The 14,926-nt window shown below is 65.8% G+C and overlaps 1 protein-coding gene across 1 annotated transcript in view; it reads left to right on the top strand.

Annotated features, from left to right (window-relative positions):
- Positions 1-14,926, top strand: part of BAHCC1 (BAH domain and coiled-coil containing 1) — a 72,910-nt gene that overhangs the window by 30,832 nt on the left and 27,152 nt on the right. Inside the window, 7 exon segments of the mRNA XM_030534581.1 lie at positions 7,057-7,182; positions 8,929-10,644; positions 11,171-11,276; positions 12,158-12,366; positions 12,864-13,022; positions 13,233-13,426; positions 13,959-14,319. Of these exon segments, the coding sequence (XP_030390441.1) occupies positions 7,057-7,182; positions 8,929-10,644; positions 11,171-11,276; positions 12,158-12,366; positions 12,864-13,022; positions 13,233-13,426; positions 13,959-14,319 (2,871 nt within the window).

Raw genomic sequence — 14,926 nt, 5'->3', positions numbered from 1 at the left:
AAGTTTGCAGGTGACACAGAAATTGGGGGAGTGGGAAATAAAGCAGAGGCCACGTCGCTGAGCCAGAGCCAGATGGTATTGCTTGGTAACCTGGGCGCAAGCAAACGACGGGTGTTTTAATAAGGAGAATTGTAACTGTAAACATCTAGGAACAGAACTCTGGCCGTGCTGCCAGGCTGGGGGCTCTGCCCAGGGGAGCAGCGACTGTAAAAGATTTTGGGGGGTGGAATTCAGCCGAACATGAGCTCCCGGTGCAACACTAGCCAAAAGCGCCGATGGGATCGTGGGATGCACAAACGGGAATCTGGAGGAGCAGCAGAGAGGTTATTTCCCCCCTGTACTGGGCACTGGTCTGACCGTGCTGGGATCCTGTGTCCAGTTCTGGTGCCACGATTCAAGAGGGATGTGGATAAATCGGAGACGGGTCAGAGAAGAGCCACGAGAATGATCAGAGGGTTAGAAAACCTGCCTTGTAGTGACGGACTCCAGGAGCTCAGCCTATGTAGGGGAACTCAGAGACGGTTCTGGGGGGACTGGATCCCAGTCTGGAAGCACCGACCTGGGGAACTTTGATAACAGGCTCTTCAGTGTAGCAGAGGAAAGTCTCACACCATCCGCCAGCTGGACGCTGAAGCTGGACACAGTCAGCCTGGGAATAAGGTGGAACATTTTTAACACTGAGGGTAACTAACCACGGGAACAATTCCCCAAGGGGCCTGGTGGATTCGCCATCCCGGCAATTTTGCAATGAAGCTGGGATGTTTGCTACAAGCTCTGCCCTAGGGATTGTGTGGGGCAGGTCTCTGAGTCTGGCCTGCGTTACAGAGGAAGCCAGATGAGATGATTGCAACGGTCCCGTCTGGCCTTGGAATCTATAAATCTGTGTGCCAGCTGCCCCCCCGGCTGCGCATTCCCAAATGTGCCAGCCGCACCCCCTGGCTGCGCATCCCCAGATGTGCCGGCTGCCCCCCCGCTGCACTTTCCCAGATGTGCCGGCTGCCTCCAGGGTCCTGTGTCCCCAGATGTGCCGGCCACCCCTCCCGGGCTGCACGTCCCCAGATGTGCCGGCTGTCCCCCCGGCTGCACTTTCCCAGATGTGCCGGCTGCCTCCAGGGTCCTGTGTCCCCAGATTTGCAGGCCACCCCTCCTGGACTGCCCGTCCTCAGATGTGCCGGCTGCCCCCCCCCAGGCTGCACATCCCTAGATGTGCCGGCTGCCCCCAAGATCATGTGTCCCCAGATGTGCCAGATATGTGTCTCTGCTCAGCTGGCTGTGTGGCCCTGCCCCTCAGTTGGGATAACTGTGCTTAGGAGAAGGACGAGGGTGACTTTACTGGCCCCAGCCAGGAGCTTTCGGTAACCCCACCTCTGGTTCCTATCCCAGGGATGAGTGCGTCCGAAGGGCGGGGTAGCGCCGAAGGAGTAAGGCTTTGCAGGCCTGGCTCTTGGCATGGCTGGCATGTGGAAAGATAATTGCAGTTGGCAGCGTGAGTGAGCGGTGGGCTCTGTGCCGCTGGCACCTGGCTGCGCTGTAATATGACAGTTCCTGCAAATCAAGTGTTTAGAGAGGCGATGAGGCAGGCAGGGCTGGGGGGCCGTGCTCCCTGCAGCCCTCTCACTCTCCCAGGGCCTGTGTGTCTCTGGCTGGGGGGTTGGCATGACAGGGCTTGGAGGGGCATGATGCTCAGGGACCTGACTGCTCAGGACTGAAAAGTGCTAGAGAGAGCCCAGTACAGCTGTGCCAGGCCATGCCTTGCCCCGCCCCCCCTCTGGCTTTCTCTGCCCTGTACAGTGCCTGGCAGTGCCAGCTCCCACCATGGCTTGTGTGATGTGCACAAACACGGACTGGGCTGAGGCCAGTCAGACTCATGCCACTTGTGACCATTGGGATGTGGAACCTGCTTTAGCAGCTCGCTGTGCCAGGCACCCTCCGGGCAGCCCCCCCCGGGCCATCCCTCTCTGGACAGTGCAGGGCCCGGTGCGTCCCAGGCAGGAGTCCAGCATGGGTGTCGTGCTGCAGCGTGAGCTGGGCCTGCGCGAATCGGTGCTTTGGCCAGCAGCTCACTGGGGCTCAGACCAGCTCAGGGGTGGGGGCCAGGTGCCAGGAAGCAGCACAGGGAGTAGCCGGCATAACCGACGCCAGGCCCTGAGCTGCAGGTGCCACGAGGCCTGATCTCCGCGATAAGCAGCAGGGGCTCCAGGGGAAGGGAGAGGGGCCTTGGGTGGGCAGAGGAGTGAATGTTCCCTTCCCCCTTCCAGTAGCAGCCCAAGGTGCAGGGGTGACCCCAGCCTTTCGCCCCTCACCTAGCCCAGCCGGAGTCACTGCTCCAGGCCCCCAGGCTATCGCCCACTAGGGGGCTGGCACCTGTCCCTGCCCCCCATCGCCCGCTCATCAGCACAGAGCCTCTGTGGTTAAACCGGCGACACCCCGGCTTCCTGTACCACTAACGGCCGGGGGGAGGGGGATCCTGCTACCGTGGGGGGGGGGGGCTCCTGGCTCAGCCCCCCAGCCATGCTGCTTTGCATCATGGCGGTTGTGCTGGGGAGATTCAGCCTGCCTGCCCCCCACACTGGCCCCAGGGAACTGATTCACTCACTGGTGGGAAGCAGCACCCCCAGTGCCCACCCTGGGCTGGGCAAACCCCCAGAATCCATGTCCCATCACGGCTCACTCCTTAACCTCCGCCTGCCACCCCCTCCCCTGAAGAACCACTCCTCTCAGCCCCCCGTTGTACCCCACTGGAGAGCTGGCTCCCTTCTCCAGCCTCTCCCCCTGCCCCACCAGCTCTTTCGGTGCCCCCCACTCCCAACTCGCAGCCCCTTGCCATCCCAGCCCTGAGCTGCCCCTCCAGCTCTGCTGGTGCTCCCCACTCCCGACCTGCAGCCCCCTGCTATCCCAGCTATGCTCCCTAAACTCTGCTGGTACCCCCCACTCCCGACCCACAGCCCCCTGCTATCCCAGCCCTGCCCCCTAAACTCTGCTGGTACCCCTCCCGACCTGCACCCCCTGCTATCCCAGCCTTGCCCCTTAAACTCTGCAGGTGCCCCCCACTCCCGACCTGAAGCCCCCTGGTATCCCAAGCCTGCTACCTAAACTCTGTTGGTGCCCCCGACTCCCGACCAGCAGCCCCCTGCTATCCCAGCACTGTTCCTTAAACTCTGCTGGTGCCCCCCACTCCCAATCCGCAGCCCTTTGCTGCCCTCCCCCACCGCCTGGGTTTGGTGCTGAGTCTGCGGTGTCCCCACCTGATCCCTGTCCAATGAGCTGGGTCAGGGGAAGCGAGGGAGATGCAGAGTTAAGGAGCGAGGAGCGAGGTGGTATTGGCAGGGTGCCCTGGCACCGAGCCTGGCTGCTAGTTTGAACTGGTGCCAGCTGGCTTCTGGCATGCCGGGGCTTGCTCAGCGCGTCGGCGGGGTGGGGGGGGCAGCGCACGGCTGCCTGAGCAGGATCACGAGAGGCCTTATTGACGGGCAGCCAGGCCGAGCACCGGCGGCTAATGAAGCTGAAAGGGGCCGGGTACGCGTGGGGCTCATAACTCAGGCTTCCGGGAGGGCGCCTGCGCCAGGCTCGCTGGGCCCCCGGCTGCCATCCGCCCTGTTGCACTAGAGGGAAGCAGAGAGGGGGGCTCACAGTGCCCTGGGGGCTGGGTGGGAAGGGGCATGGATCTGCGGGAAGTGGGGCAGGGGAAGATGGGGCTGCGGGCACCGTGGGTAAAGCTCTGGCATCTCACCGGCTTTGTTCACCAGTGAAACAAGTCTGGCGGGTCTCAGCGTGGGGCCCATTGGGGTGGGGCACGGTAGAGGGGCATCGGCAGAGGTGTGCAATGGGGCTGGCATCGGTCGGTCTCTCTCTGCAGCCCCAGGCTCGACCTTGCTGTGCAGAGGGGCAGGATGGGGCCTCTGGATCTCGGCAGAGTGCTGCATCCCAGCCCCGGCTTGTGGGAATTTCCTGCCCCTGGCCCAGACCCCTCTGCTGGACCCCACTGTGCCAGCTTCCCTGGAAGGCTCCGAGCCCTGGGCCAGAGGGGTGGGGTGTGGATGTGCCCCATGGCTGGGAGCCACCAGCAGCAGTGATGGGGAGAGGATGGGCTGGCCGGGGGCAGGGCCATGGGGCTGGCCGCATGTGCCAGATGCCCGCCCCAGCGGAGGCAGGTGGGGCTGGTGACCCCAAGGGTAAGAGTGAGTCCACTGGACACCCCATAGAAACATCTAAACAGGTGGGGGGAGGGATCCAGGCCAGGGCCAGACAGACACAGGTGGGGGCTGGGTCAGAGTCTGGGCTTTGTTCCCCCCTGCAGGGAGTTGTGCTGGGGGTGAGCAGAGGGCTCCATCCCAGAGCTCCTGCTCCGTGCTGTGTGCTGGGGGCCTGGGGTGGGGACACTGAGCTGCCCTCGGGGTTCCCTGCTCCCACTAATTCGGGCTCAGGACACCTCGTCCCCATGAGGCTGCAGGCTGCATTCCCACAGGCAGTGCCTGTTGAGTTGAGTGTGGGCTGCACGACTGTGCATATGCCTGTGTGCTCGTGCGTGTATATATCTGTGCGAGGGTGTGCTCACGCGTGTGCATTTAGGCATGTATCCACACTTGAGCTGCGTTCCCTCTGGTGCCACGTGCAGCTGGGTGAGCTCCGTGGCAGGGCGGCACGCTCAGGTTTCGGTGCATACCTCGGCCGCCTTTGAAGCGAGGGCCAGAGATGAGGTCGGGAGTTCTGAGCCACGTGCTGCAGGGAAACCCCTCCCCTCCCCCGCAGTTGTGTGTGTGCTCCCCCCTCCCCCCTAGCCTGAGCCAAGACCTCTGAGGCTGGGCAGGTGCCATTCACACCCACGGCCCCTCTCTGAGCCACAGCCCAGCCTGGGGCACTGCCCTGGGCCACTCGCTGAGGCTGGAAAGTGTGACTGGGGGGGCCTGCCGTGGGGGAGGGCTGGATTTGACCCCTCAGTGCCCAGTGCAGGAGTCAGCTGGTTGAGGCTGGGCTGGGCCAGGCGGGCAGAAGCTCTGTCTGGATCTCCTGGTTCCTCGACTGCCCCAGTGCCCCCTTCACCTGTGGGCAGAGATGGGGCACAGGTGTCCCGAGACAGGCACTGCTGCCAGCAGCAAGGGATTCTGGGTAACCGGAGAGTGCCTGGCTGAGGCTCCGTGGGGCTTGGTGAGCCGGAGCTCAGACCCCAGGCCCCCTCCCTCAGCCGCTCCCCTGCCTGCCTCCCGCAGAGGGCCAGGGGCTGGGCGCCTTGCAGACGAGGCGTGTGGCTGGGAGTCAGGGCTCCTGGGTTCTAGACAGTGCGTGACCTCGGGCAGGTCACGTCATCGCCCTGTGCCTTGGTGTCCCACGGCAGGGCGGGGTCAGAGAGTGGAGGAGCTGGGTGAGGACCCAGCACTACAGAGAGGTGCCAGGGAAGACACCTGGGGCCATGGAGGCTGCATCCCCCGCCCGGGAGAGCGTGGGGGGCAGGCCTGGCCAGCGTGGGGGGCAGACCTGGCCAGCGTGGGGGGCAGACCTGGCCAGAGCTGGTGTCCCCTCCCCCATTGCAGCACGACATCCCTGGGGGATGCAGATTCAGGGCCTGACACAGCACAGAAGCCTGGCCGGACTTGGAGTGGGGTGGGGAGAGACGTGGGGTGACGGCAGGAATTTACAGACTTCTGTGACTGAAATGAGGGCCAGTAAAACTTTTAACAGGCGCCGATGACAGAGGTTCAGCTGCCGGTGTGCCCTGCCCTGCCGCATGCATAGCCCCAGGGTGCAGCGCGAGGTGAAGGTGCCATTGCAGCGGGCAGAAGAGTGCCGTTGACCACGCAGTACTGGATGTTATCAAGGGTCGTTCTGGTCTGACGGGGGCCAAAGGGAAGAGCGGCCAGGGGTCAGCGGGGGGCTAACAGGCCTCAGGCTGGAGCAGCGCCGCAGAAAAGCAGCGTCGCTGTTAGCTCCCTGGGGAGGCTGGGCAGCCCTTCCATTGCCGTTTCCCGACTTCACTGCTTTCTGGGCTCTGCGCTGTCCAGGTTTGGGTGCGGGCCGGGCTAGCCAGCCGCTGCTTTTGGGGTGTAACGGTTGAGATCCCTGTTCCTCCCTGGGCGATGGGGCTGTCACCATGCAGGGAGAGGGGTTGCTCCTGGCCTAGCAGTGAGCCCTGCTGTGTGCCAAAGTCTAACGAGAACTGCCCAGATGCCTTGGCGGATCAGACAGCCCCCTTGCCAGGGCTAGCTGAGTGCTATGGCAGGACTTGAGTGGTGCCAGGGGTTCGTGTGGCCACAGATCCTGGTGCATGGAGAAATACCGGGTGCCCCGTGCTGGCCCCTTGGCCTGGGAGAGCACGGGGGAGGCGCACCGCAATCGGTGCTGAGGCACCGTCCAGCTTGAACGGGCAAGCACACAGAAGCCAGCGAGCTGAGCACTCACTTGCCAGGCCGGCTCACGCCCCCTCTTGTGAGGGCTGCTGGGGGTGCCGGGCAGATGCACCAAGGGGATCAGACGGGCTAGCACAGGGGGGCATTGTGCCATTGCAGGTGCACTGACCAGATCTGCCCCCGCCGTAAGACTGGCATGCAGGGGGTTGATTGAAACACAACGGGGCTGTGTCCTCTCTGCTGCTCCTGCCTTGCCTCCGTGTCACCCCAGTGTCTGCGCACAGTGGGGTGAACCCCCCTGTGGGGATGGAGGTTGGCGCGCAGGGGGCCCAGGTGCGAATGGCGGGGAAGGGCGTCACGGCACCGGAGCGTGAAGGCCCCAGGGCTATCTCACACCAGCCATAGTTGGGTGGGGAGGGGCTGTCTGACTGCTGGCTCTGGGCCCCCCATTCAGAGCCCAGACAGCAGCAACCCGCCAAGGGAGAAGGGCCAGGAGCCTGGCTTGTCCATGCAGGCTTTGGTGTTCCTGTGGCCTGGCTGGGGAGGTGCCCAGAGGCCAGGGGGACGGGCAGCCAGGCGAAGCCTTTCCACAGAAGAGTGCACCGGTGTGCGGGGGCGGGGGTACCATTTACCTGGTACCTGTGCTGTGCTCGTCATCTGCCTGCGCATCTCTGCCCCACCGCGGGACCGGCTCATTCGCTTCCTCTCTCTCCAGCTCCGGGGTACCCCAGGTTCTCGGGGAGTCTGGCCTCCACCTTTCTGCCCATGAGCCATTTGGATCACCATGGAAACAGCAACGTCCTCTATGGCCAGCATCGCTTCTACGAAAGCCAGAAAGCAGGTACCAGGAGGGGCTGGGGCAGGGCCCCCCAGCCTGGAGTCTGCACCCCAGCGGCCGGGCTCCTGGCCCCCAAGGCAATGGGCAGGGAGGGGACCAGCTGAGCCCAGGAGGGAAGAGGCAGGAAGCCACCTGCAGTTCTTGGCACAAACCTGTGCCCCGCTAGAGCTTCCTGCTGGGGATTTGGGCCGTTGACGCCGGTGGAGGGGGCTGGTTACCCCAGCTGATGGGGAGACACCCCCGGTTCCTGTCTGGAGAGGCCTGCCCTGCCACGTGGCAAAGGAAGGGCCGAGCCCCCCTCGCCCGCTGGCCATGGCAGGAGGGGGCGGCTCACAGGCCCATACCAGGGAGCCGGCCTGGGCAGTGCGGGCTGTGGGTCGGTTTGCGATGCTCCAGCCTGGCCCATAACCCTGCACTGGGACGGAGGAGCGAGGGATTTGGGCAACAGGCTGATTTTTTTCAGCCACTTGGACCAAAAAGTGGGGAACTTCTGGCAGGGGGTGGGGAGTCTGGGGGGGCACGATTTGTGGAGCTGCTGGGGGGGATTAATGGAAGTGACGCTTCTGGGTTGGAAAGATTGGGGGTGTTGGGGCAGGGAGGATTGTGGGACGCGGGCTGGGATGAGGGGGCTGGGATGAGGAGTGGATTGTGGGGCTGGGGGGGCTGGGAAGGAGGTTGGGGCAGGGAGGGTTCTGGGAGCTGGGAAGAAGGGTGCTGGGGCAGGGAGGATTGGGGGGCTGGGATGAGGGGGGCTGGGATGAGGGGAGCACTGGAGGGCTGGGGACTGGGATGAGGGGAGGACGGGGCCAGGGGGGCTGGGATGAAGGGTGCTGGGGCAGGGAGGATTGTGAGATGGGGGCTGGGATGAGGGGAGAATTGTGGGGCTGTGGGCTGGGAAGAAGGGGGTTGGGGTGGGGCGGATTGTGGGCTGGGGGGCTGGGATGAGGGGCTGAGATGAGAGGAGGATTGGGGGGCTGGGATGAGGGGAAGACTGGGGGGCTGGCAGGGCTGGGATAAAGGGTGCTGGGGTGGGGAGGATTGTGGGGCTGGGGGGTTGGGATCAGGGGGACTAGAATAGGGAGGATTGGGGGGCTGGGATGAGGGGAAAACTGGTGGGCTGGCGGGGACTGAGATGAAGGGTCCTGGGGCAGGGAGGATTGTGGGGCTGGGATGAGGGGGACTAGGATGAGGAGGATTGTGGGGTTGGGATGAGGGGGACTAGGATGGGGAGGACTGTGGGCTGGGATGAGGTGGACTAGGAAGGGGAGGATTGGGGGGCTGCAATGAAGGGTGCTGGAGCGGGGAGGATTGTGGGGCTGGGATGAAGGGTGCTGTGGTGGGGAGGATTGTGGGGCTGGGATGAGGGGGACTAGGATGGGGAGGATTGGGGGGCTGGGATGAGGGGAAGACAGGGGGGTTGGGATGAAGGGTCCTGGGGCGGGGAGGATTGGGGGTTGGGGGGCTGGGATGAGGGGGACTGGGGACAGGAGGCTGCGGAACGGGGATGCTGCCACAGCGGGCTGTAGCATTGCTGAGGTGACTGTCATGGCGCTGAGACGTCAGGTGCCTCCAGTGGGCGATGCCGGGGGCTGGTGCGCAGAGCAGGGTCAGTGGGGCCTGGTGGTGGGCGAGTGCTGGGGAGGAAGCCAGCGTCCGGCCCCGCTGGGGCTGTGTCCCGGGCCCTTGCGGGGAGGCGAGCGCCCGTCGCTGCAGAAGGCCCCGCGCTCACCGGCTGCGTTTACCCCCCAGATAACTTCTACCTGCGGAACCTGCCGGCCCAGCCCACCCTGCTGTCAGCCAACCACAACTTCCCCACCATTGCCCGAGCCGCCCCCGGCCACCCCATCGGGTCCTGCAGCCGTGACCGCGAGGCCAGCCACGGGCAGAAGAGCCACAAGGAATACGACCGCTACCTGCTGGCCAAGGAGAAGGCGGGCAAAGGGGAGGCCAAGGAGAGGCCAGCGGAGGAGGACGTGAAGGAGCGGCACAAGCTGGTGCTGCCCATGACCCCAGAGGGGCACTGCAAGGACGGGGTCCACCAGAGGAGCTCATGCGAGAACCGGGCCAAGCACCTCAGCTCCTGCCTACTGAACTCCAAAATGCTCAACGGCGACGCCCACAAGGCCGTGCTGCCCAGCTGTACGGGTGGCGCCCTGCCCCGCCACGCTGGCATGGCCCAGGGCCACTGCCCCAAGGACATGCTGCGGTCGGAGCGGGAGCTGGCTCCCCACGAGTCGCCCCAGCCCTACAGCGAGTGCCTGGAGCGGCGCCAGATGCTGCACCACTCGGTTTCCTACACCGTCCCGTCCAGCCTGCCCGCCATCCCGCCCCCGCTCAGCACCTCGGCCGCCACCTTCCCCTGCCTGCAGCTCCACTCCAGCCCCGACGGGCTGTGCCCCTTGCAGGACAAAGCCGGGCGGGAGCTGAAGCTCAGCGGGGCCACGTTCGTGCCCTCGGTGGGACATTTGACTGACAAGAGCAGGTCATTCCAGGTGGCATCCGAGGCCTGCAGCCTGGAGCGCGGCGAGGCCAAGGAAAGGCACGAGATGGGCTTGGAGCACACGGGCACCTATGGGAACTCCTTTCACCATCTCAAGGCAGAGGGCAAGGTGGAGCGGAGGCTGGAGTGGGCGCAGAGCTCCAACCCCCGGCTGAAAGGCCTGGAATACCTGAACAGTGCCGGCTCCGAGGCCCCCTTCCCCAGCCTGCCCCCGGCGCCCAAGGGCTGCCTGGAGAAAGGCAGCTACTTCGAGATGGCACCGTCTCAGGACTGCTCCCGTGCCAGCCACCAGGATGCCCTGTGCGTCAAACTCAGCCAGTCCTGCTGCACTTTAGACAAGGGCTCCAAGGAGTGCCAGGGCCAGAGCGGGCAGAAGGTGGCGCGGATACGGCACCAGCAGCACGTCCCCCCAGAGCTGGAACTGGCGGGGAGCGGCTCTGAGGCCAGGAGGAAGGCGATGGGCTACAATGGAGCCCCTCTGGCCCCCTGGGGCGTGCAGGGGCAGGGCGCAGCCATGCCCATTGGCGAGGAGAGGAAGAGCTCCTACCTCGACCCCTTCAGCACCAGTTTGCAGCAGGCTGCGCTGATGACTCAGGGCTCGGTTTTGAGCCAGGACATGCAGAGCCCCCCCGATGAGGTGTCGGCCATGAAGAACCTGCTGAAATACAGCAACCAAGCACTTATCGTGGGCCAGAAGGCCCCTTTCGTGGGGCTGGGTGCCATCAAGGGCAGCTGCGCCCAGCAGGACGGGAAGTTCCAGGCAGGGAAAGGGCAGCCGGAGCTGGAGCGGCCGGACTGCGCCCGCAGCAGAGACCACGAGCTGGCCCACGGGGAGGGCGAGGTGCGGCAGCCGCCCGTGGGAATTGCCGTGGCAGTGGCACGACAGAAGGACACGCTGAGCCGGCCGGAGCCCTCGTACGGCGCCAACTCCGGCCGGCAGAGCCGGGCAACCATGGGCCTGAAAGGTAACGGGGCCAGACTGGCCGCGCCACCCCGGGCAGGAGGCCATCTGCGGGGATGGGCAGCCCCATGCCTGGGAGGAGCAGCAGCGGTGGGTGGCGTCCACAGGGCTGGCGGGGGGAGGGCGCTTCCCAGAACCCCCCACAGCTCTGCTGGTGCTCCTTGGTCCTGACCCACAGCCCCTGCTAGCTCAGCCCTTCCCTCCACAGCCCTGCCAGTGCCCCTCAGTCCCGACCCACAGCCCCTGCTAACCCAGCGCTGCCCCCCAAAGCCCTGCCGGTGCCCCTCAATCCCATCCTTCAGCCACACCCTCAGTTTCCCAGCCCTGTGAAATGTCCTGTGGAGAGCGCACGTCAGCCCCAGCTAAGGGGTGAGATGGGCACAGGCAGGGGCAGGCTGAGACCCACGGGATGAACACGGGAGTCCAGGGCTAGAGGCAGGTGCCCGTTCTGCACCTCATGAGTGGGGAGGTTCAGGATCCTGTCCCTCACGTCTCTCTGTCTCATCTCCCTTCTGTGGGGCGTCCTGTAGCCGGCTCAGCACGACCCATGCACGTCATCGACCTGGAGGCGGAGGAGGAGCGGAGCCGCCTGTGCGAGGAGCGGCTGGGGATCACGGGCCGAGACCTTCTTCTCCAGTAAGGAGCCAGTGCACCCTGGCACACGCTGGCAGAAGAGTCAGGCTGCCTGGCCTCCCCCACCCCCTCCGGGGCTGCCCGGATCCCGCATCCCTGATATTTCTCTGCCCTGGGTCTTAAACGGGCCCCCAAGGCCTCTGGGTCCGGGCTGGAGCGGGGCCAGTAATGGGCTGGGTGGGTGCCAGAGGGGGGTCAGGCTGCACCAGTCTCTAGCGTCATTCTATCAGCCTCAGGCCCAATTCTGAATATTGCAGAGCGCTGGCAGCCCTTGCTGGGGCCCAAGGGTGCTCAGCGCCCCAGGATTGGGCCCGGTCACAGCTGCGAGGAACAAGGGGAGGAGGCAGCAATCTCAGAGCTGGACACAAACCCTGTCACTCCCAAATCCTGCAGCTCCAGGGCCAGGCAGCGCAGGCCATGGGTGGAGGGCACCAGGACACCTGGGTTCTGCTCCCAGCTCTGCCATGGGTGTGGCCTTGGGCGGGCGTCTATCGGTCCACCCATATCCCACCTGTAGAGTAGGGGTGGGGTGGACCCTCCCTGGGAAGCGCTTTGCCCCTGGGATGTGCATGGAGCCCAGCGCATACCTCTGGCTCAGGGCCCAGCGTGGGACTCACCTGGCAGCTGGCCCAGGGCAAGCGCCTTGAGCTGGTCCTGTCCTGGCTGACAAGGCAGAGGGAGCCCAGAGCCGGCTGGACAAGTGGCCGCTGTGATGTGTGCCTGGAACCATGCCTAGGGGCAGCCAGGTCCCCGCGTTGTCACCAGGCACCTTATCTCTGTTTCCAGTGATGGGGGCAGAGGTGGGGAGCAATGGGCACGGTCAGTACAGACGGCTCCAGGGTGGCCCCTCTCACCCTGATCTGCGTCTCCCCTTCGCTTTGCAGGGAGAACAAGGACCTCGTGGACTTTGCCAGGATCCACCCATCCAGCGGCTGCCCGGGAGACCTCACCCCCCACCTCATGATCACAGGCAGCTCCTCCCTCCAGGCCGGCCAGTTGGGAGGGGACCCTGCAGCCCACACACACCCGGCCCATGCGCACTGGCTGCCCCGGACGCGCAGCCCCTCCATCTGGATGGGGGGGCACTCGTACGGTCAGTGCAGGGCGTGGCCGGCTGGCCGCTGCTGGGGAGACGGGGCCCCAGGAAATCACAGCTCCAGCTGCTGCGGCAGCTGGCCCCGGGCTTCGCTCCAGCTCTTTGGGTGACTCTATGAACAGGATTGGGCCTGTCTGGGCCCGGGCATCGCAGGGGCTGGGCATGCTGCCAGCCACGCACCTCTGGTGAAGCCCCTCAGTCCCCTACTGCACCCGCCCTGGCCTCCCGTATGCAGGCACTGTGGATCAGCGCCAGGGCTTGCTGGGGTTAGACGCCTCCAGACTCCTCCGGCTCCTGCTCTTAACACTGCTCCCAGCAGCCGTGGTCCGGCCGTCCCAGCTGCCACATGGAGCCTGGCGCGTGGCCCGTGGGCTCGCTGCCCAGCCCGGTTCTGTCACTGACAGGTCTCTGGGTCTGGCCATGGAGCCAGCGCTGGGAAGGTGCCTCCGGCGACGCCAGCTCCCATGACCCTTGTGTGTTTGTTCCCTCCGCAGGCATCAGCCACCCGGCCTTGCATCAGAACCTGCCGCCCGGCTTCCCAGCTTCCATGCCCAGCACCATGCAGTCCGTGTTCCCCCTTCCCCAGGACCCCCCAGCGCAGCTCGTCATCCTGCCCACGGAGCCGTCAGCCCACAGCGCCCCGCATACGCTGGGTAAGGGCAGCTGCCAGGGCAGACGCTGCCCCTTGCAGAGGGTGGGCCCAGCGCCTGGCCCCCTGGCTGGCTTTGTCCCTCTCTCCTCGATTCCCTCGGCAAAAGCTGGTCAGGGAGGGGGGCATGGCAGGGCTGAGCCGAGTGTCCCCTTCCCCTGGCCCAGGGCGAGGGGCTGCGGCCGCTGAGCTGACCCCCTGCTCTCTTCGGCAGCTGATGTTATGGACCAGGCCTCGCTGTGGCCGCCCATGTACCCAGGCCGGGGCCCCAGCTCCCACCTGCAGCACGCGGGCCAGCTCCCCGTCTACTCACGCTCGCAGTTCCTCCGGCAGCAGGAGCTCTATGCCCTGCAGCAGCAGCAGCGGGCGGCCCAGGCGCTGGAGCTGCAGAGGCAGTCGCAGATCCAGGTCAGGGGCAGGGGGCTGGGGGCAAGGGGGGGTTCAGAGGAGGGTGGTGCCGGTACACTGCCCCTCCCAGCCCCTGGCAGCCTCACAAGTGGGGAGCCGGCACTGGGCAAGCCGGGCTGGGGCCATCTGGTCTCTCCGCGGTGGGTGTCAGGCTAGGGCATGAGGCCAGTTTGTCTGGGGTGTGGGGCTGGGCCCTGGGGCTGACCTCTCTGGGCTGTGGGGCTGGGCCCTGGGGATGACCTGTCTGGGGTGTGGGGCTGGGCCCTGGGGATGACCTGTCTGGGGTGTAGGGCTGGGCCCTGGGGCTGACCTGTCTGGGGTATGGGGCTGGGCCCTGGGGCTGACCTGTCCGGGGTATGGGACTGGGCCCTGGGGCTGACCTCTCTGGGGTTGGGCCATGGGACTGACCTCTCTGGGGTGTGGGGCTGGGACTAGGCCCCGGGGTGACCCGTCTGGGGCGTGGAGCTGGGCCCTGTGTGACCTGTCCAGGGTTAGGCTGTGAGGCTGACCTGGCTGTGTCCTTGCCCCGCAGCGGAAGGCGGAGGAGCAGCCTGCCGAGCTGGAGGAGCCAGGCCCCGAGAAGCCCCTCAAGCCGTCCCACAAACCAGTTGCCTTAACGCCCCCCACCAAGGGCCTCTCCTCGCCGGCCCCCTGCCCTGCCAAGCTCTCCCCCTGCTGCCACTCGCCTGCCCTGCGGCACCCGTCAAAATGCCCCTCGGCGCATCCTGCCACCCCCTGCACTTTACCCGTCTGCCCGGCGCCCAGCTCGGTCATTGCTCCACGCTCCCCGCCCGCCAGCCCCAGCCCCTCGCCCAGCTCCAAGGGCAACGAAGCAGAAGACAAGCAGGTGGAGGGGCAACCGCCCCGGGGCTACCCCAAGTCGCTGGAGCCAGGTGGGGATCGCGCCGGGGCTGGGGTGGATGGGAGTCAGAGAAGTGCTGGGGCCTGAGCCCTGAGACAGATCGTGGGGCCAGCCCCCGATTCGTGTGTCTCAGGGCAGTCCTGTGAGGTGGGAAGATGGGGTCTCTGGCTGTGGGGCGGGGGGAGGCCATGCTGAGGGCCTGCCCCAGTCCTGGGCAGAAGGATTCAGCCTTGTCCGGACTGCAGCTGGGCACTGTGGGGACGAGGCCAGTGGGGTGAGGGGAGCTCAGGGCCACTGCGGGCAAGATGAGGCGCCTGGGTGGCCCTGGTTCTCCGTGCTGGGATGGGAGAGGAGGATTGGCAGTCAGCCCTGATAGTGGGAGAGAAGCCGAAGGGGGCATGTGGGGCATCACGAGGCCAGAGCCTCCCCGTCCCGTGCAGCCCGCCATGGGTGACCCAGTGCTAGGGCAGGCACAGGGGCTGGAGCCGATAGGCATCCGCTGGGGATCTGGCCCCAGGAATCCACCAGGTGCTTGTGGGGCTGTATGCGCGTCCCGTTGACTGGGCTGCTCCCTGTGCCAGCCGAGCTGCCCGCTGGCTCTGCCAGCCCTCAGACAAGGGCATTTAACTCCGCTGGCA

The sequence above is a fragment of the Gopherus evgoodei genome, chromosome 15 (genome assembly GCF_007399415.2).
Source record: "Gopherus evgoodei ecotype Sinaloan lineage chromosome 15, rGopEvg1_v1.p, whole genome shotgun sequence".
NCBI classification, from domain to species: Eukaryota; Metazoa; Chordata; order Testudines; family Testudinidae; genus Gopherus; species Gopherus evgoodei.
Note: the sequence above shows the minus strand (reverse complement) of the source record. Positions and strands in the feature narration are given on the sequence as shown.